At 49.9% G+C, this 19,327-nt stretch overlaps 1 protein-coding gene across 1 annotated transcript in view; it reads right to left on the bottom strand.

The window, feature by feature from the left end:
* Positions 1–5,333: 5,333 nt before the first annotated feature.
* CCDC13 (coiled-coil domain containing 13) overlaps positions 5,334–19,327 on the bottom strand; it is a 37,049-nt gene continuing 23,055 nt past the window's right edge. Inside the window, 7 exon segments of the mRNA XM_068145883.1 lie at positions 5,334–5,866; positions 5,869–5,932; positions 6,939–6,956; positions 6,958–7,051; positions 12,331–12,485; positions 15,836–15,958; positions 16,929–17,012. Of these exon segments, the coding sequence (XP_068001984.1) occupies positions 5,771–5,866; positions 5,869–5,932; positions 6,939–6,956; positions 6,958–7,051; positions 12,331–12,485; positions 15,836–15,958; positions 16,929–17,012 (634 nt within the window). The 3' untranslated portion in view covers positions 5,334–5,770.

Genomic DNA, 19,327 nt, shown 5'->3' with positions numbered 1-19,327 from the left:
CTGCTCTAATAAGATTCATTTTTACTGTGCCCAGCTTGCCTTCCCCAGCACAGGGGATGCTCCCAGGTTTGACAGCCCCAGCGCTGCTGCTTTGTGACCAGGAGCTTGGGGCTGGCTCTGGGGATGAATTTAGAGTTATGTTTTGGTTGGTTGCTGGAAGTTGTGGCACACAGGCTGAGGTCAGGCCCCTCTCTAGGGTCTGAGAGAGTGAGTGAGGTGGGGATGGGAGCTCAGTCAAAGGTGCTCAGCTCTGTGAGCACCTGGCACAGCCTGGTGAGGGTTGAGGGGGACACCAAAGGAGCCTCCTGCCTCGCACTGCTGTCTCCCTGCTGATGGAGCAGCCTTTTGCGGGGTGAACTGGAAGAGATGCCAGAAAAGGGCATTAGTCTGAGGATTAGGAAGAAATTCTTTAGTGAGGGTGGTGAGACACTGGAGAAGGTGGCCCAGGGAGGTGGTCAATGTCCTCTCCCTGAAGGTGTTTAAGGCCAGGGCCTTGAGCAACCTGGTGTAGTGAGAGGTGTCCCTGCCCATGGTGGGGCAGTTGGAACTAGATGATCTTTAAGGTCCCTTCCAACCTGAACCACTCTATGATTCTTCTATGAAGAGAGGGTTATAATGACCCAGCTGGGCTGTTCTCTACTGCCTTAAGTTGCTCATCAGCTTCCCCATGCAAATGTGGTGATGGGAACATGTTAACCCCAACAGGACCTCAGCTGCTCCTCCTGCTAGCAGGACAGCTCAGAAGGTGCCCTGTGCCCCATTTATCTGCTGGTTCATCCAAGGTCACCCACAGGATCCCTCTCAGCACCCCAGAATGGCTCTGCCTGTCCCCCATGGCACACATCAGCCTCATCAAAGGCTCCAGGACCTCGTGATGTCCTGGAGATGGTCTCTGAAGAAAGCTTCCACCCTGTGGCAGGGGCAACCCAGAACCAGGTCAGAGCTCACTGCCTTCAGCTTCTCTCCTCCTGATCCCCTCCCATTCCTGAATAAATGCCCCAGTCAGGTCACCTCCTTGGCAGTGCTGGGCAACAGTTGGACTTGATGATCTTAAAGGTAGCTTCCAGCCAGAATGAGTCTATGATTCTATTCCCCCAGTCTAAGGTGGGAGGATGACCCCCGCCTCCTCTCACCACCACACTGCACAGCTCACTCCTTCTCACTGCCCAACAAGCTGCTCTGAGGCCCTGGGCTTCACCCCCTGCTAGCAGATAGGTTTCAGAGCTGTAATCAGAGCTGCATGGGGATTGAGGTGGCATTAGTGGAGTGAGGCCACCCTGTCCCACAGGAGCAGCCAGCTGGGAGCCGAGCTCTGAGGGGAGAGGATGAGGGGAGAAACCCAATACCCCTCTTGGCTCAGCTGTGGCTTAATTTAGAGCAGGGAGGCTCTGCTGCAGTGTTTTTCCATGTAAAGCTGAACCTGGCTCCTTTTGTCACTCACAGGGAGAGGGCCCTGCAGCTTGCAGGGCAGCAGCAGCTGCTGGTGGGCTTGGCAAAGCAATTTCCAACTTATCTTCCTTTTCCTATCAGCTTCCTCCCCCTTCCCCCGTGGTGACAGACTGAAATCTGTCTCCTCACACCTCTGTCCTGCTTTGGAGACTTGAGGAGAGCAAGAGCCACGAGGGCAGCCCCAAACTATGGCTCTAAATTGAAGGAGCTGTTACAGTGGGCTGAGCTTTGACCTGCTGGCTCATCTTCTGCTAGGTGGATGAGTGGAGCTCAGTGCTGTCTATATTTAACTGTGTTAATGCAACTTAATTCATGCTGAGGCCAGTTTGGAGAGCTGCAGTCTTGCCCTGCCTGCTCTTCACAGGTAGATACCTCACAGCAGGCTGAAAGGAAAAGAGAATTCACCAAAGGTCATTTTTATTCCCAGTGGTTCAGTTGTACTTTTGAAACTGGATGAGGCCATCAGCCCTTTGGCTCAGCCCACTTGTGTGGAGGACTTGTGTTCTTAGCATGCCTTGGCCAGACCACAGAGTCACTGTGGTTGGCAAAGACCAAACCCAGAAAGCTAACAGTGCCAAGGCTGCCACTAAACCACATCCCTCAGCACTACATCTACCTGGCTATGAAACCCTTGCAGGGGCAGTGATGCCACCACTGCCCTGGGCAGCCTGTTCTAGAACTTGACAACCCTTCTGGGGAAGAAGGGTTTCTTAATATCCAACTTAAACCTCTCCTGGCTCAACCTGAGGCCATTTCCTCTTCTCCCAAGTGATAAGATAAGAGACCAGGGCCCCACCTGGCTCCAACCTCCTTCCAGGGAGTTGTAGAGAGTGAGGAGGTCTCCCCGCAGCCTCCTTTTCTCCAGGCCATACAACTGCAGTTCCCTCAGCTGGTCCTTGTAAGAACCACTCTCCAGACCCTTTGCCAGCTTTGTTGCCCACATTTGCTGCCCAGGGAGGTGGTGGAGTCACCATCCCTGGAAGGGTTTAGGAAGAGACTGGATGAGGCCCTTGGTGCCATGGTTTAGTTGATCAGATGGTGCTGGGGGATAGGTTGGACTGGATGATCTTGAAGGTCTTCTCCAACCTGGTTAATTCTGTTCTGTTCTATTCTATTCTCCAGACCAGAAAATAGACTATTCTATTCTCTGGACCACCACAGCACCTCAATGTCCTTCTTGTAGTGAGGGGCCCAAAACTGAGCCCAGGATGTGAGGTGTGGCCTCACCAGTGCCCAGGACAGAGAGTCACACACCTCCCTAGTCCTGCTGGCCACATTATTTGAGGCACAAGCCAGGATGCTGTTTGCCTTCTTGGCCACCTGGGCACATACTGGCTCACCTTCAGCCAGCTGTTGGCCAATCCTAACAAGAAGTGTCCTGTAGGCTTCAAGTACTTGCAGCAAAACTACCCTTCTGCTGCTCTCCACAGCCTAACTGCATCCAGCAGCCTGTGCCAGCAGTGGCCAAGCACTGTCACCACCAGCCTGTCACCACCATGAGCTACAAGCAGAGACTGAAAAAAACCTCAGAGCTTATCAAAAGCAGCCTGTGAGATGACCTCATGCTGGATGAAGGCTGCCCCAGTAATGAGAGGCTGGGAACTTTGAACACTTTTGTCTAGCAAAGACGCTGAAAGGTGAAGCCAGAGACACTGCAAGGAGAATGGAAGCAAGGGACTTGAATGGGCTGGTCATGGACCACAGGGACAAACTTCCTAGGAAAGCAGAGGGTATGGAGCTTTCAGAGCAAGCCCAGACACCCCCCTGAGAGAAACAAACAGCACAGCAGTGTGAGGGAGAAGTTCTGTGGTGAGGATCACTCCCATGGGCTTTTGCAGGCAGTGAGACAGACACTGTCCCTGGTTTTATCCTCCCAGGGACAGGGTGGGGGACACGGGGCTGCTGCTTCCAAGATCTGCCAGAGTATGTGACAGCCATCAACAGAATGACATGGGCTGCAACAAAAATCAGTCTCACACCTTGGGGACTAGGGAGCAGGTGCTGCAGAAGTCAGCCCAGGGAGACTTTGAAGGCAGCTCACTCTCTGGAAGTGCAGAGGGACTTTATTCCAAAGTGAAGGTGACAACTGAGAAGAACCTGGAGAACCTGGCCTGAGCTCAGCCCCCTGCACTGCCCTGTGACAGGAGACACACTGCACCTTTCCATCAGAAACACTTACAGGTACAGGCTCACTAATTCAACTGTTTCATAATGTCTTAGCTCCATTCTTGTTCCTGTGTTTGTGCAGGGGGGGGGGGGGGGGGGGGAAAGAGAGGGAAGATGCTTCTGTGTGCCCCCAAGCAAGCCCACCCTGAGAGAAATGAGTGTTGCAGCACCTGGGGAGAGGCTTGCTCCGTGTGCTGGTGAGCCATGTGTGCTCTGGAACACACAGCACCCCCACTTTCCCAGCTGTGCTTCAAGGCTGGAGCCACAGCCACCCCAGGGAGAGTTTTCCTGCAGAGTGGGATGATCTCCACTGCTTTGTCACAGGACAGGGGACAAACAGTGGCTGTGTCTGAGGATGGCAGATTGCCCCTCCTGGACCTAGGTGAAAATATTACTGCTCCACACTCCTGCAGTGGTGAAATCAGCAGCTGCAGCTGCAAGCTAGCAGCCTGAATCTAGCAGCCACCGCACAGCAAAACCTCCACACCTCTGCCACAGCTCAGGCAGCTTCTCAGAGTGACTCCCTTGCTGCTCCAGGTCCTTAAAACACCTGCTGGAGGTGGGCTGAGCCCTTCCCTTTGCTCTGCTCACTCTACCCCACCCTGCTGCAGAATCTGCAGGGCAGAGTTGAAGAGAAACAAACTGCAGCTCACGTGGGTGAGACTCTGTCTGTCTCTCCATCTAGGATTTATGGTTCCTCGAGGTTCTAGAGGAGGATTACAGGCTGGAAGATGCTTTTCCTCTGATGCTACTGGCCTGGTGAGCAGGGGGAACTTGGCAGTGAGCTGGGCTTTTGCAAGAGACACTCAGCTGTGCTGAGCTATAGGCCACAACAAGGGGAGTGGAACAGGACTCTGAAGTACCAGGAGGGTTAGCTCTTAGGTGTAGAGCTTGGCCTCAGCTCCAGGACTCCTCCACCAGGGACTCTGGGAGCTGTTTGCAGAGAGACATCTCTGAAGCTAAGCAGGAAAAAGAACCCTTGCCACATCTGGAGTAACTCCCACTCTGCTCCTTCCCACTTTGCCTCATCCCAGCAGGAGTGGAATCAGGACACAATCCCTGTCCCAGGAGTTTTGCCCTTCAACCAACTCACTTTGCGCTGCTGCACTCTGCACATCCCACTCAGAGAGGCTGACAAAGCACAGCAGAGAAAGAAGAGCAGCTTTCAAGACCTTCAACTGAGAAACAAAGCAGCACTGTGCAGAAATGAGTAGCCCTCCACATTTGTTAGTAATCCCCAAGGCAAGCTCCCTGCATTCTAATGCCTTATTAGCTTGCACTTGGTGTTCTCACCAGGCTGCAGTTGGAAAGGACAGAGATACAAAGGCTTCCAACACCTCCAAAAGTCCCTCCACCACTGCAGTGAGGACCTGCCTGCCTTCTGCTGGCATTCCATCCTAGCAAAACAAGATCTGCCTGATGGATGAATGCAGAGATCCACAAACAGGGAATTCACAACCTGCATGGCAAGTTTTGCATGGAATGAGCTGAATCTAAGGTAGGTCTGACTGCAGGGGCAATCTGCACAGTCTGCCTTGCAGGGGGAATTCCACTGAGCTTCAGGGAACCCTGCTGCTGATAGATTCAAGTGAAGGAACAGGCTGGGATGATGAGAGGAGCCCCACCACAGCTCACTTGCAGATACTCACAGGCCAGGCTAGGCTACTCTCTAGGCACTTCAGTACCACAGAAAGCCTGAGACAGAGAAGGGATCAGTGTGCTGATAAAAACAGAACTCTATTTCTTCCTGGCATGACTTTGGAGAGGAGCTGGGATAACTTGTGTACAACAAATCCCTTCAGGAGCTGACAAAGGCAGCAGCATATTGATTATCAAGCCCCCCCTGAGGAAAATTCTGTTGAAACTGGAGAGGTTTTGCCCAAACTGCAGAATTGCAGCTGCCTAAACTGCACCAGCCTATGGTGTGTGCAGCCTGAGAGGCAGCTGCCTGCTAACTCTTACAGGCAGGATTTGCTGATGTGCAAAACCTTCACTTGTGATGTATTCCATCTCCACGTCTCATCCTCTGCTGCAGACGCTAAAGAAACAGCATGAGCCAAGCCTGCAAAACTCCCCTGCCACTGCATTTCAATCGGTGGGCAGGGTGCCTGGGCTCTCTCCCTGCTTTGCAGACCAAAGGACTCTGAGTATCTTCTCAACTCTTCTCTTGTTTCCGTTGCCAAATGGCCTGTAAAAAGATATCCTTCACTTGGTCCATTGTGTCTCGCTCCAGTTTAAAGTCTTCCTTCTTTTCTTTCTCACAGTGGTCTCCAAAGCAGCCTTCAGAACTTTGTTCTGCTCCAGCTGGGTCACAAGCCTATCAGGAAACAAAAGGAAAACTTTCATGTGAGCTGGGGAGCTTCAAAGCAAATGAGCACAGTGCTGCAGCTCTGGGGAAGAAAACCCTGCAAGGCATCTCCTTTCTCTGGTCATGTTATGACAGGCGTGAGAAAGAGCAGGCACCACTTGTTCCTTCCCTCTTTGAGGCAGAAAATAGCACTAGATGACCAAGGTGCTCTTCAGAGCTGGGTGGTTAAAGGCCATAACTTTATTTTCACCAATAAGCTTCTAAGCAGCACATAAGGAAAGGAAAGAAAATCAATAATCAATCAATAATTAAACCCCAGAAAGGTAAACCAGGAAGGTCTCTTCCTTGGCTGAGCTTTGTGTTGCTGAACATTTGCACTCTCTCAACATTTCTGAGTGCTTGCAGAATTGAGAGCTTGAGAGGTTTTAACTTCTGAGGAGTGGGAGCAGGCAGTACCAGTGCTAAAAGGACAGGAGGGAATTTCAGCTGCTGGCAGTAACGCTGGACCTGCTGCCTCCAGTTCAAGAGAGACAGGCAGCTAATGGAGAGAGTCAGAGTCTAGTGGAGGCTGTGAAGATGTTGAGGGGGTTGGTGCCTCCCTGTGAGGAGGAAAGGCTGAGAGACCTGGGGCTGTTTTAGCCTGGAGAAGAGCAGACCCAAGGGGATCTGAGCAATGCTGAACTAAAGGGTGAGGGGCAAGAGGATGTGGTCAGACCCTTTCCAGTGACAGGAGAAAGAGGCAGCAGGCACAAAGTGGAACTCAGTAAGTTCCACTAAACAAGGCAAAGCTTATTTTCAGTGAGGGCACTGGAGCCCTGGCCCAGGCTGCCCAGAGAAGCTGTGGAGTTTCCTTCTCTGGAGAGATTCCAAACCCTCCTGGATGCTGGGATCCTGGGAAAGCTGCTCTGGGTGACCCTGCTTTAGCAGTGGGGTAGGACTAGGTCTTCAGAGGTCCTTTTCAACCCCCACCATTCTGTGATGCTGTGAACACAGCCTGGAGGAAGGGCACCCATACCTTGTGCTCAGTAATTGCCTGTGGCTCTAGAGGCAGCTTGGACAGGTGGGCTGCAGGGAGCTCCTTCCTAGCACTCACATGCAAGGTGAGGCTTGAGTGACTCGCAGCCTGGCCTACAGAGTTAATCCCCAGATGGGGTTCCAGGAAAACAAGCAACCATCTGAGGAACCTGGCAAGTTCTATGGACACCCATGAAGGTACTGTGCCTATGATTTGAATCTCCTTTCAGCAGAAGGAAGCCATGGTGAGCTTGCATGTCAGAGCTAAGTGCAGCAGCAGCACTGCAGGGGCTTGGACCAGATGACTTCTAAAAGCCTCTTCCAACACAAACCATTTTATTTACAGAAGAAATAACATGATCCAAAACTCTGTCAGTGGCCAAACCAAGAGGTTATAGAAGCAGTAGAAAAAGGGTGATTTGGGTGTTATCTTGTTGCTGTGTTTCACTTAAGGTCATGACAACTGTTGCTTCCACAGTGCCTGTGATCAGGCCTCTGTGTGTGTGGCACACACTGGGACAGCTTTTGTAGAGCATTTTGATCCCCATCACAAACACAACACAGGGGAAGTAAAGAATACAAAGCAGTAAAGCACTTCAACATGACTTCCAACTAAGGCTCTAAACCAGGAATGCCTTCCTAGGAGGCCCACCCAAAGCATGCAGCCTCACTCCTGCCCTTCTGATGTCTTCAGGGCTACAGAGAAAATACAACTCTGATTTTCTGCTGGGGTTAGAGAAGCAAAAATCTGCAACTGAGCAGTGAGCCCCTAAAATGGAAGGAGGCTCAGAGAAGACAGGCAGGGATGGTGTGCCTGAGAAGTTCAGACAGGAATGCAAGAAGTGACCACAGCTATAGCACAGAGTCACAGAATGGATTGGGGTGGAAGAGGCCTTTGAAAGTCAGCTTGTCCAACCCCCTCCAGCATGCAGGGACATCTCCAACTGGATCAGGTTTGCCAGGGCCCCATCAAGTTTGACCTTAAATTTCTCCTGGGATGGGGCCTCAATCACATCTCTGGGCAACCTGTTCCAGTAGCAGAGGGTGCTGAACTTATCCCAGCACCCAGGGGACTGGAGGGTGGCCTTTGCTGTAGAGAAATGGCTGAATCAGCTGGAGAGATGTAAATGACCTTCTCTAATCAACAGAGCCAGCCACACCAACAGGAGGGAAGTGTAGATGTGGTTCAGCCCAACAAGGAGCACAAAAATCAAGCAATCAGCAAAATCAGCTTTGAAGAAAATGGGTTTGACCTGGTTTCACCCTACATATTCCTCCCTGGGTTCAACTCAGGACACCCAGTGTCAAGAGAGTGAACATCTAGGCTGGTGATGAGAATCAGCTTTGTGTTGTGATTCATAGAATCATAGAATTGTCAGGGTTGGAAGGGACCTCAAGGATCAGCCAGTGCCAACCCCCCTGCCATGGGCAGGGACACCTCACACCACAGCAGGTTGCTCAGAGACACATCCAGCCTGGCTGCAAACACCTCCAGAGATGAGGCTTCCACCACCTCCCTGGGCAGCCTGTGCCAGGCTCTCACCACCCTCATATGGGGACCAACTTCTTCCTCACATCCAATCTGAATCTACCCATTTCTAGTTTTGCTCCATCCCCCCCAGTCCTATCACTCCCTGACACCCTCAAAAGTCCCTCCCCAGCTTTCTTGGAGCCCCCTTCAGATACTGGGAGGCCACAATTAGCTCTCCTGGGAGCATTCTCCTCTCCAGACTGCACAGCCCCAACTCTCTCAGTCTGTCCTCATAGCAGAGCAGCTCCAGCCCTCTGCTCATCCTCATGGCCCTTCTCTGGACACCTTCCAGCACCTCCAGATCCTTCCTGGCACAGAGGCTCCAGAACTGGCAGCAGTAATCCAGGTGGGGTCTCACCAGAGCGGAGCAGAGGGGGAGAATCACCTCCCTGGACCTTGCACACTGCAGCTGCTGTGCTGTGGTGGTGCTGTGGTGGCAGAACACTGCTGTATCACTTCCCCAAACTAAAATCCCCTATCAAATACCTTCAGATGAGTAAACTCAGTACTAACCCACTGAACACTCCTCATGTGGAGCACCTGAAAGAACCTGGTCAGGGAGCAGAAGGGGCTCTGCCAAAACCACCTGAGAAAAGAGGCTGTGTTGTGTAACCAAGAAATGCTTTTGATCTTTGCTGTGCTTTACAAGGCTGAGGAAAACCTGCTGTTACTTACCTCCTCTCCCTTGGGATTATTCTTTGCTAATTAGGAGTTTGGATTAAAAAAGCTTAAAAAAATAAAGAGAGGAAAAAAGAAACCAACAAGAAAACAACCCCCAAAACCCCCAGCACCGAAAAGCATGAACAATTTTAACAAGCAACTGGGTTGTGCCTAGCTAGGCAGCATCATTACTGCCTTCCCTTGAAATGAAGAGGCCAGACACCAGCTTAGCAATTAGCTCAGCTCTCTCCAATTTTGCACTTTCAGAAAGAAAGGAGAACATTATGGTAATTAGCAGGTTCTCTAGTCTCCATTTTACACCCAAGCTTTTCACTCCTGATTTCCTCAACTATCTGCTGTGAAAGCACTCAGATAACCTACATGCTCTGCTGCAGAAGTACAGCACAGACTTCCAGACATGCCTCTTGTACAAACTCTGCACTGCTTAGGCCACACCTTGAGTCCTGAGTCCAGTTCTGGGCCCCTCAGTTTAGGAAAGATGTTGAGATGCTGGAAGGTGTCCAGAGAAGGGCAACAAAGCTGGGGAGGGGTCTGGAGCACAGCCCTGGGAGGAGAGGCTGAGGGAGCTGGGGTTGCTTAGCCTGAAGAAGAGGAGGCTCAGGGGAGACCTTCTTGCTCTCTCCAACTCCCTGAAGGGAGGTTGTAGCCAGGTGGGGGTTGGGCTCTTCTCCCAAGCAGGCAAGCAGCACCAGAACAAGAGGACACAGTCTCAAGCTGTGCCAGGGGAGGTTTAGGCTGGATGTTAGGAAGAAGTTCTTCATAGAAAGAGAGATTGGCCATTGGGATGTGCTGCCCAGGGAGGTGGTGGAGTCTCCATCACTGGGGGGGCTTAAGGAGAGCCTGGATGGGGTGCTTGGTGCCATGGTTTAGTTGATTAGATGGTGTTGGGTGATTGGTTGGACTCCATGATCTCAAAGGTCTTTTCCAACCTGGTCTATTCTATTCTAGTCTAGTCTAGTCTAGTCTAGTCTATCCTATCCTATCCTATCCTATCCTACCCTATCCTACCCTATCTCCACAGAGTTTGGGGCTGAGCTCTCTTCAAAGAAGGGTGGTGAAACAGTTACCTGCTCAAGGATTCAGAGAGGATTTCTCCTTCTTAGTCTCACTGCCAATCCTCTCTGACATTTGCTTTCAGTCCTTAAGCAAGCAGGACTAATGAACTAAATATTTAGTAAGAGAAACCTGTCACACTGGTTAGGAAGAGCCCATTTTCCCCAGCTCTGAAATGCCCATCTCCCAGAGGTGAGTTACCAAACAGCTACTGCAGCACAACAACTGGACCAAAACAGCTCAGGACCTGGGCACCTTGTCACTGTACAGTTGCAGAAGGCATCTAAGTGGAGCACAGGTATGATCATAGATCAACACATCAGTTCTTCACTAAGTTGTGTAGAAGCCTGAGAACTCCAAAATTCAGCTGAACTCTGCACCCAGAGCACTCTGTCCAGCTCTGGAGTCCTCAGCGCAGGAAGGACAGGGACCTGCTGGAGCGAGTCCAGAGGAGGTCACAAAAATGACCAGAGGGCTGGAACCCCTCTGCTGTGAGCACAGGCTGAGAGAGCTGGGGTTGGTCATCCTGGAGAAGGCTGCATGGAGACCTTCCTGTAGCCTTTTACTACTGAAAGGGGCCTATCAGAGAGATGGGGATGGGCTTTTTGTGGGTCCTGGTGTGACAGGACAAGGGGTGATGGGCTCAAATTAAAGATGAGATTGTAGTCATGAGGTGTTGGGTGACAGGTTGGACTTGATGATCTCTGAGGTCTTTTCCAGCCTTATTGATTCTGTGGTCTAGACTAGAGAGAAGGAAGATATTTTTTACACTGAGAGTGGTGAAACACTGACCCAGACTGCCCAGCCCCCTGGAAACATTCAGGGTTAGGTTGGATGATGAGTTTCTGAGCAACCTGATCTAGCTGAAGATGGCCCTGCTCACTGCAGGGGCATTGGACTGGATGACCTTCAAAGCTTCATAACAACCCAAATCATTCTGTGACTCTGTCATATTTCATAGAGAGAAGCAGGCCTGAAGCAATCATTCAGGATAAAGTCTCCTCTGAATCCTGTTCCTGCAAACCTAAATCTCCCTCTGTGCTGGGTGGGTGAATGACTGCCCCTCGAGGGTCTGAACACCATGCAGCTGTTAGAGAGGTGACTCTAGCTCTCCTGCACAAACTGAGGTCACAGTGAACAGCAGCAGCCAATTCTTTTGCACCAGTGACCTGCTCTGGGGAGAATTTCTTGTCTAACATGCATATGACCAAGAGCAGGATGATGGGAGATGCACAGAAACCTGCTGAGCTGCAGGGCAGTCCTCTTAGGAGCCAAGACCATGCATTTCAGCATGGAGCAGGCCAAGAGCTTGCAAAGGTCTCTGCTGAGGCTCGTGACCTCTCTGATCACCGTAACTCAGCCCGAGGGCATCCAAGTATTTGCCACATTGGGATTCCTCCTGCCTACTCTTTCCCATCCTGGCACTTAAAGTCTTTTCACTTTGTGACAACACACATAAAAAGGGAAACCACTGGCAAAAGCTTCCTTAAGAATATTTGCCATTTGATTGGTTTAGACACTTGGCAGAATCAGAGTCCTGAGGCCATAAAAGGAGCCGATCGGGGGAATAAAACTTTCACATCCACCATGAATTCTCTCCTCCTCTAACTATGCCAGGGAGGCTTTCATATTTATAGCAGGAGATTAGCACGTTCATGAGATAATAAATTACAGCAGATCTAATTACTTCATCACCAGCAATAGTTTTTCAGAGGCACTGACAGGCCTTAAATTGGGATGCGTCCTTTCCTTCTGCTCTTAACCTTCAGCTGAATCCCCGGGGCAGAGGTGCAAAGGGAAGGCAGCAGTGGGCATGGGGACAACGAGGAGCAGGGTCAGGATTTTCTGTAGGCTGTCATCCCATCAAAACAACACCTTGCCAAAGCCTTGGACCCACTGAAAGCTGTGGCAGAATCAAAGCTGTGGCAGAATCAAAGCTGTGGCAAAATCCTTTTGGATCAAGTGGGGCTAGTATTTCGCCTCTGCTGGACCACCAGCCCGAGCAGGCCCAAATCACCACATGGAAGGTCAAGCACTTGAAGTTTCAGTAGATAGGAACCAAAAATGTTCTTGCTATCTGATAACCACTGAGGTGGGGACATAGCTGTAGTCAAATGCTCCACCTCACCTGCTTTGCTCCTCAGGTGTGGCTTCTGTCCACTTGTGTTCTGCCCAGGATCCCCTTGCAGCGTTTCAAGCTGCCGTTCCACAATGAGCCGCCGCTGCTGCTCTTCCTGAAGCCTCTTCTCAGCCTCCAAGAGTTGATCATTGCCTTCCTCCACCCTGAGAGGCAAAAAACCCCACAACCAAACAAAAAAGTAGTTCAGCTGATGTATGCCATGACTACCTTACAAGGATCAGACTTGATACTGAACCCTGCTCCATGCCGCGCAGCTCCCGACAGAGGGAAGCAGGAGAATGTTCTGCACGTCCAAAGGCAGAACTCCCAGAGCAGTTGTTCCAGATGACAGCCTCCCAGCTTCCACAACAGAATTAACTAATGAGTACAGTTGGAAATAATGGGTTCATTAGTGGAGGCTGCCTGGGTCCCTTAACACTGCCTACTTGTGTGAATTTACTGCTCAGAGGAGAGGGCAAGCTGCAGATGGCTGAGGAGAGCTCTTTTAGGAGGGGAATCACAAACTGCATGGCTTTGAAACACACTGGGAAAATCTGGAAGGAAAATAGTTGATAAACCCACTGCCTAGCATTTAGCTGCTTTGTGTCAGTCACCTGCAAGCAAGCAGAGAAACCTGCTGGTGCTTCTAATAAACCTGGCCATTGGACACTACCTGTGGAAGGAAGTGGAAAAGAAACTGATGGTTCAGCTCTGCAGTGCAGAGCCAAGTGCCTCTTCATTCACCCCAAAGAACACCTTGGAAAATTCACTCCACAAATGTGCTGTGTGCCCTCAGATGCAGCCAGTGGTGCACCAACTGCAGGGCAGCACCTGATAACTAATGATTTAAAGGAGCTGAAAGCCAGAGAGAAACCTGAATGGACTTCCTGTGGTGGATGGGGCAGAAAGGAAGAACTTTCCTCTTGACCCCACGGGTTGATTAGCCCCTGAATCAAGAGGTTTCATTAGTCTTGTTTCCCTTCTGGCTGGTATAGGTAGAAAAATATTACAACTATAATAAAATTGTACCACTGCCTTAAAAATGCAGCCACAGGCAAGCCTCTGACCTCCTGTGGCAGTGAATTATCAGGCTGGTGACATGCTAAGAGACATTGTATGGCTCTCAGTGGGTCTGAATTCACTAAACTGTCATTTGACCAGGTGCCGCCCTAGACACAGCCACACCAGGCCAACAGCAGGGGAAAAATGACAAGATCAGCAGGGCCTTTATTAAATCTTCTGCCACTATGAAGAACTCAAATGTTCCTCCAGCTCTCCCCCCTTCCCCCAGCAGGGCCCAACCCTGCAGACCTGTCAGTACCTTCTCCCGGCTCGCTCTGCTCTGCAGTGATTGTGAAGCACCAAAATTCCAGCAGCTGCTGCAGATAAATGCCACTCAGGTCCCATTCCCAGTGCCCCTCTCTGGGCTCAAGCTTTATGTGTGCTACTTGAGCTTTGCTGACCCACACTCCAACAGGGGAAGAAGAGCAGAAATGCCTGATTCCTTAACATATCTTCCTGCTGATGTATGACTGGATGTTCCATTACCTCGAGGTCTTCCAAGAGTTATTGCAGGCAGCCTCACAAAATTTACTTTACCTGCAGGAGCTCTTGATAAATGCCTGCTAACTGGAGCTGCTGAATCATCAGTCCATGGCACATTTTACAAGCAAGTGTGCATTTCATTGGCTCTGTGTTCTTCATCACCCCATCTCCAGGATGGCCCCCTTTCAGCTATCACTCACACCTCCACCCTTCTCTAATTGCACAGCTCTATTAAAACCTCCAGGCTTACCAACAGGAATAAAATTCCCTCAGGGTGATTTTCCAGGAGTTAGGCCTTACAAGCACTGGGGATGGGACTTCCACCACAGTGGCAATAACAAAAAATATATAAAGAAGGTATTTTTCTGACTGTGATTGATTTTATTGGGCAAAAGTAAGACAAGGGAGAAATGTTAACTAGGGGGGAAAGAATAGAGCAAAAAAAGGGGGGGGGGGGGAAATAGAGCAAAAAGGAGGAGGAAAGAATAGAGCAAAAAGGAGGGGGAAAGAATAGAGTAAAAAAGGAGGGGGAAAGAATAGAGCAAAAAGGAGGGGGAAAGAATAGAGTAAAAAAGGAGGGGGAAAGAATAGAGCAAAAAAGGAGGGGGAAAGAATAGAGCAAAAAAAGGGGGGGGGGGGAAATAGAGCAAAAAGGAGGGGGAAAGAATAGAGCAAAAAGGAGGGGGAAAGAATAGAGCAAAAAGGAGGGGGAAAGAATAGAGTAAAAAAGGAGGGGGAAAGAATAGAGCAAAAAAGGAGGGGGAAAGAATAGAGCAAAAAAGGAGGGGGAATAGAGCAAAAAAGGAGGGGAAAAGAATAGAGCAAAAAGGAGGGGGAAAGAATAGAGTAAAAAAGGAGGGGGAAAGAATAGAGTAAAAAAGGAGGGGGAAAGAATAGAGCAAAAAGGAGGGGGAAAGAATAGAGTAAAAAAGGAGGGGGAAAGAATAGAGCAAAAAAGGAGGGGGAATAGAGCAAAAAGGAGGGGGAATAGAGCAAAAAGGAGGGGGAATAGAGCAAAAAGGAGGGGGAATAGAGCAAAAAGGAGGGGGAAAGAATAGAACAAAAAGGAGGGGGAAAGAATAGAGCAAAAAGGAGGGGGAAAGAATAGAGCAAAAAGGAGGGGGAAAGAATAGAGCAAAAAGGAGGGGGAAAGAATAGAGCAAAAAGGGAGGGGGAATAGAGCAAAAAGGGAGGGGGAATAGAGCTAAAAGGGAGGGGAAGGAATAGAGCTAAAAGGAGGGGGAAAGAATAGAGCAAAAAGGAGGGGGAAAGAATAGAGCAAGTAAGTAAACATTGCCTAGTGTAACCAAAGCAGAGAGATAAAAGTACATCATCCCACAAGCTGGAATATGTATTTAGGACTCAAATCAAATATATTCTCTAACTAGGGGGGGTAAGCAATAGGTAAAACAGATCTAAAGAGAAAAGATTTTGCTTCCCCTGCCCTGAAATACAGTTGGCTTTAAATACCACCCTAGACTGAACTGAATAATTGAGAGAGAGACACACAAAAAAAAAGAGGAAAATCACCACTCTGCTTCAGCTAAACCAGAAGAAAATTCATTTAGAAGGGGATAGAGTGAGGCTTAAAAGAATGGGAAAAGCTTTTGGCACAGCAGTCAGATTATAACTATAATTACAGTATTTACTGCTGATGAATAATATTGCTGCCTAAATACCACCACACACACATATAAATACAGGGCTTCTGGTTTTATCTGGGAGCAGGAAGCGTGAAGATGACTCCATTTTATCTGCCCTTTGTTCTAAAAGAGTAATAATGATCATGAAATAAAAAAATGAGTCATCAGCTAAGCAGGGAAATTGAGCAGACAAAATAATGGGAAAGCCTCTGGTGTGAGGCAGGGATCCCAGGGGCAGTGCAGGGTGCAGCGTGCTGCATGCTGCAGACTCTCACACACCTCCAGCAGGGCATCCCACAGAGGAGACTGGCAGAGGGGGGCACTACCTTTTCTGCAGCACAGAGACCAGTTCCAGGAGCTTGTCTCTTTCCACTTCAGCAGCCTGGCAGAAAGCCTCCTGCTCCATGATCTGCAGCACTTTCAAATCCTGGCTGCCAGTGCCAGAGAGCCTGAAAGCAGCAGAAGCACAGAGCCTCCGTTTCCCATTTCACAAAGGAAAGAAATGAAACAAAGGCAGGATTTGAAAAACATATCAAAATGCACTTGTCAGAAGCCTAAGGCAGAACACAGAGCCAGGCTCACCACCTCCCCCCAGCACCACTCTCTAGACTGCAAGAATGGGACAGAAAGAGGCACTTTCATTAGAAAGATCTTTCCTTTTGCAAGGATGGTTTTCCCTTCCCATCACCCCGAGAACAAACTTCCACCTCTGATCAGTTCAGTCTCTCTCACTCTCCTCCCATTGCTACTGCCAAAGCAAAAGGAGTTTGCCTGTATGTGGATTCTCCAAATCTTCTCCCATGGCTACTGCCAAAGTAAGAGGAGTCTGCATGTGGATCCTCCAAAGGGCAAAGCTAAGCTATTAAATGACAGGCTGTCGATTTTCTCCCACTGAAAGGCTTCAGGCAGCACTGGAGTACAATGGCTGCTCTTGTGCCTAAGATGTGATGAAAGGAAGGGGCAGTTTTCCCATGTAGCTCATTATTATGTTCTTCATGACTTCTCTGACCTCTCCTCAGAGGAGTATTCAGATCTCCTTTAGCCCAAAAAGCAGGAGAAATCTTGGGTGACTAGGGGTGAAGTAGGGGAAAATGGGATTCATGGGGTGTAAAACATGTAATCCATTCAAAAATTAAGACAGCAAGAAGACAGCAGAGCTTGTGGCAGAGCTCTTTGGCAGCAGCAGGTAGAAAGGGTGGTGAAAGTAGCTGTTTGTTACAGCAACAAGGTAGACAAACAGAAGCCTTGATCAGCAGCCTGCTCTAGTTGAAGATGTCCCCCCTCACTGCAGGAGGCTGAACTAGGTGATCCTTAAAAGTCCCTTCTAACCCAATCCATTCTATGATTCTAAGGCTTGCCAGAAGCTTGTAGAGCGTGGCAGGAGCCCTCCCTGCTTTGTGGTGAAGTTTCTGCACATACCTTCCAGGTGTGATGTTACTACCAAGAGCAGAGGGCTGCGTCGCTGCCGACTCCACAAGCGCGTGGCCCATCTTGGACACTATGCTGGGAGGAAAGAAGCTTTGTTAAGCTCTGCAGAGGGCAGCTCTGCAAGATTACTCTGGTCATTTTCCAATGCCTCTGCTTTTTGCTGCCTTGGAGGGAAAAGACTCCCAGAGCCTCTTAAGTGGGCAGCACACAGGCACAGCATACACAATAGCTCAGCTTGCTCCCCGTCCCCAAAACCTTGTGTCCCCCTGAATACAAACCACAGCTCAGTGCTTGACCTCTGCACTCCTGGATATTTTGCTGGCCTTCCACACCAGCATTGTGGAGCTCCATGGCACAGAGGAGCCACAGAGCAATTCAAGAGCAGGAAGGACTCTTAACTCTGTTTGGCCCTGATTGAGGCAGCAGCCACACAAGCAGCCACCGTTGCTCTGTTTCCTCACTTGAGTGCACGAAGCATTCATCTGCCACCTTCAGCCACCAGGGTGAGAGACAAGCCCAGGTTCCTGCTGCTCTTTGGTGGTGTTTGCATGTTGCTTTGCTTTCATAACCAACAGAACCCTTGCTCTGCAGCAAGGGGCACAACTTTTGTTTCCCAATGCCAGTTTTCTGAACCCTTCTCCTGTGTGGAGATGCTCATGAAAGCCTGTCAGGAGGAGTCAGCTGGTAACACTGGAGTACCACAGAATCATTTTGGTTGGAGAAGACCTTCAGGATCAAGTCCAACTATTGCCTAAGTCCACTAAGTCTGGTGCTAAACCATGTCCCTGAGCACCACCTCTCTGTGTCCTTTAAACACCTCCAGGGATGGGGATTCCACCACCTCCCTGGGGAGTCCCTTTCAGGGCCTGAGAAACCTTTCAGTGAAGAAGTTTCTTCTAATATCCAACCTCTCCTGGTGCACCTCAAAGGCCATTTCCTCTCACCCTATCACTTGTTACCAGGGAGAAATGACCAACCCCCACCTCACCACCACCTCTGTTCAGAGAGCTGCTGGGATGGCACTTCCAGTCTGGGTGAGTTCAATCTGTGCTTGGGACAAAAAATCCTAATGTGTGTTTGCTGCTGAACTTGAGCTTGGCTGCCTAAAGGCAAATCTCTGCAGACTCAGCCCACATTCCCTTGTCTTTAGGCTGCAGAGAGTAGAGGATAAAGCCTTCATATTGTGGAAGATGCAGAGCTGCCTTCCAGGCTAGGAGTGGTTAATCCTGAAATCAAGTTAAGGTTGATAATGACAGAAGAGGCCCAGCCTAACGAGGCAGATTTTGGCTTTGACATCTCCAAGGGGCTTTAGTTCCTATTTATAGCACTCTCCATTTCATCTTTCCTGATAGGAAAAGATGATTCACTAAAGTAAAATGGACTGGAGAGTTCATCAGCATATGAAAGTTAATGGAATGAGGGAGGCCTCCTGAACAAGTCCTAAGCAGCTCCTGCAGCTTTCAGACTCGCCCACTGCCCACCTGACACGTCAGCTATTTTTGTGACAGAGCTTTGTTAGCCACATGGAGCCAGGCAATAACTCATGTGCTGCACTTAGTGGCTTCTACCAAGCCATTAACCAACCTCACTGGGCCCACCTGCCTTCCTGCTTCCTGCCAGCAGACACATGGAGTAAAAAAGTGGCTAAAATACAGATTTTCTTCAGGAGGTGTGGGAGAGGTGGGGGAATAAAGTCAGTCAGGAGGGCACAACAGTGGAATCATAGAATCAACAAGGTTGGAAAAGACCTCAATGATCATCAAGTCCAACCTGTCACCCAACACCTCATGGCTACTAAACCATGGCACCAAGTGCCACATCCAGTCCCCTCTTGAACACCTCCAGGGGTGGTGACTCCACCACCTCCCTGGGCAGCACATCCCAATGGCTAACAACTCTCTCTGGGAAGAACTTTCTCCTCACCTCCAGCCTAAACCTTCCCTGGCACAGCTTGAGACTGTGTCCTCTTGTTCTGGTGCTGCTTGCCTGAGAGAAGAGACCAACCCCCACCTGGCTACAACCTCCTTTCAGGTAGTTGGAGAGAGCAAGAAGGTCTCCCCTGAGCCTCCTCTTCTCCAGGCTGAACAACCCCAGCTCCCTCAGCCTCCTAGGGCTGTGCTCAGGGCCTCTCCCCAGCCTTGTTGCCCTTCTCTGGACACCTTCAAGTGTCTCAATGTCCTTCTTAAATTGAGGGGCCCAGAACTGGACACAGTACTGGAGACACAGAAACTTTCAAATCAAGGGTGCTTTAACTCTAACTCAGACACTGAGAACCTTCCTTAAACTGCACTAATGCTCTGTGTAGACCCAGGGACACATCTGACCATTTCAAAGCCCAATCAAGTGTCTAAAGTGATGTGGCAGGCAAGTTAAAACTACACAGAAGAAAT

This window comes from Melanerpes formicivorus, unplaced genomic scaffold (assembly GCF_026170545.1).
Source record: "Melanerpes formicivorus ecotype bairdi unplaced genomic scaffold, bMelFor1.0.p_v2 SCAF_13, whole genome shotgun sequence".
NCBI classification, from domain to species: Eukaryota; Metazoa; Chordata; class Aves; order Piciformes; family Picidae; genus Melanerpes; species Melanerpes formicivorus.
Note: the sequence above shows the minus strand (reverse complement) of the source record. Positions and strands in the feature narration are given on the sequence as shown.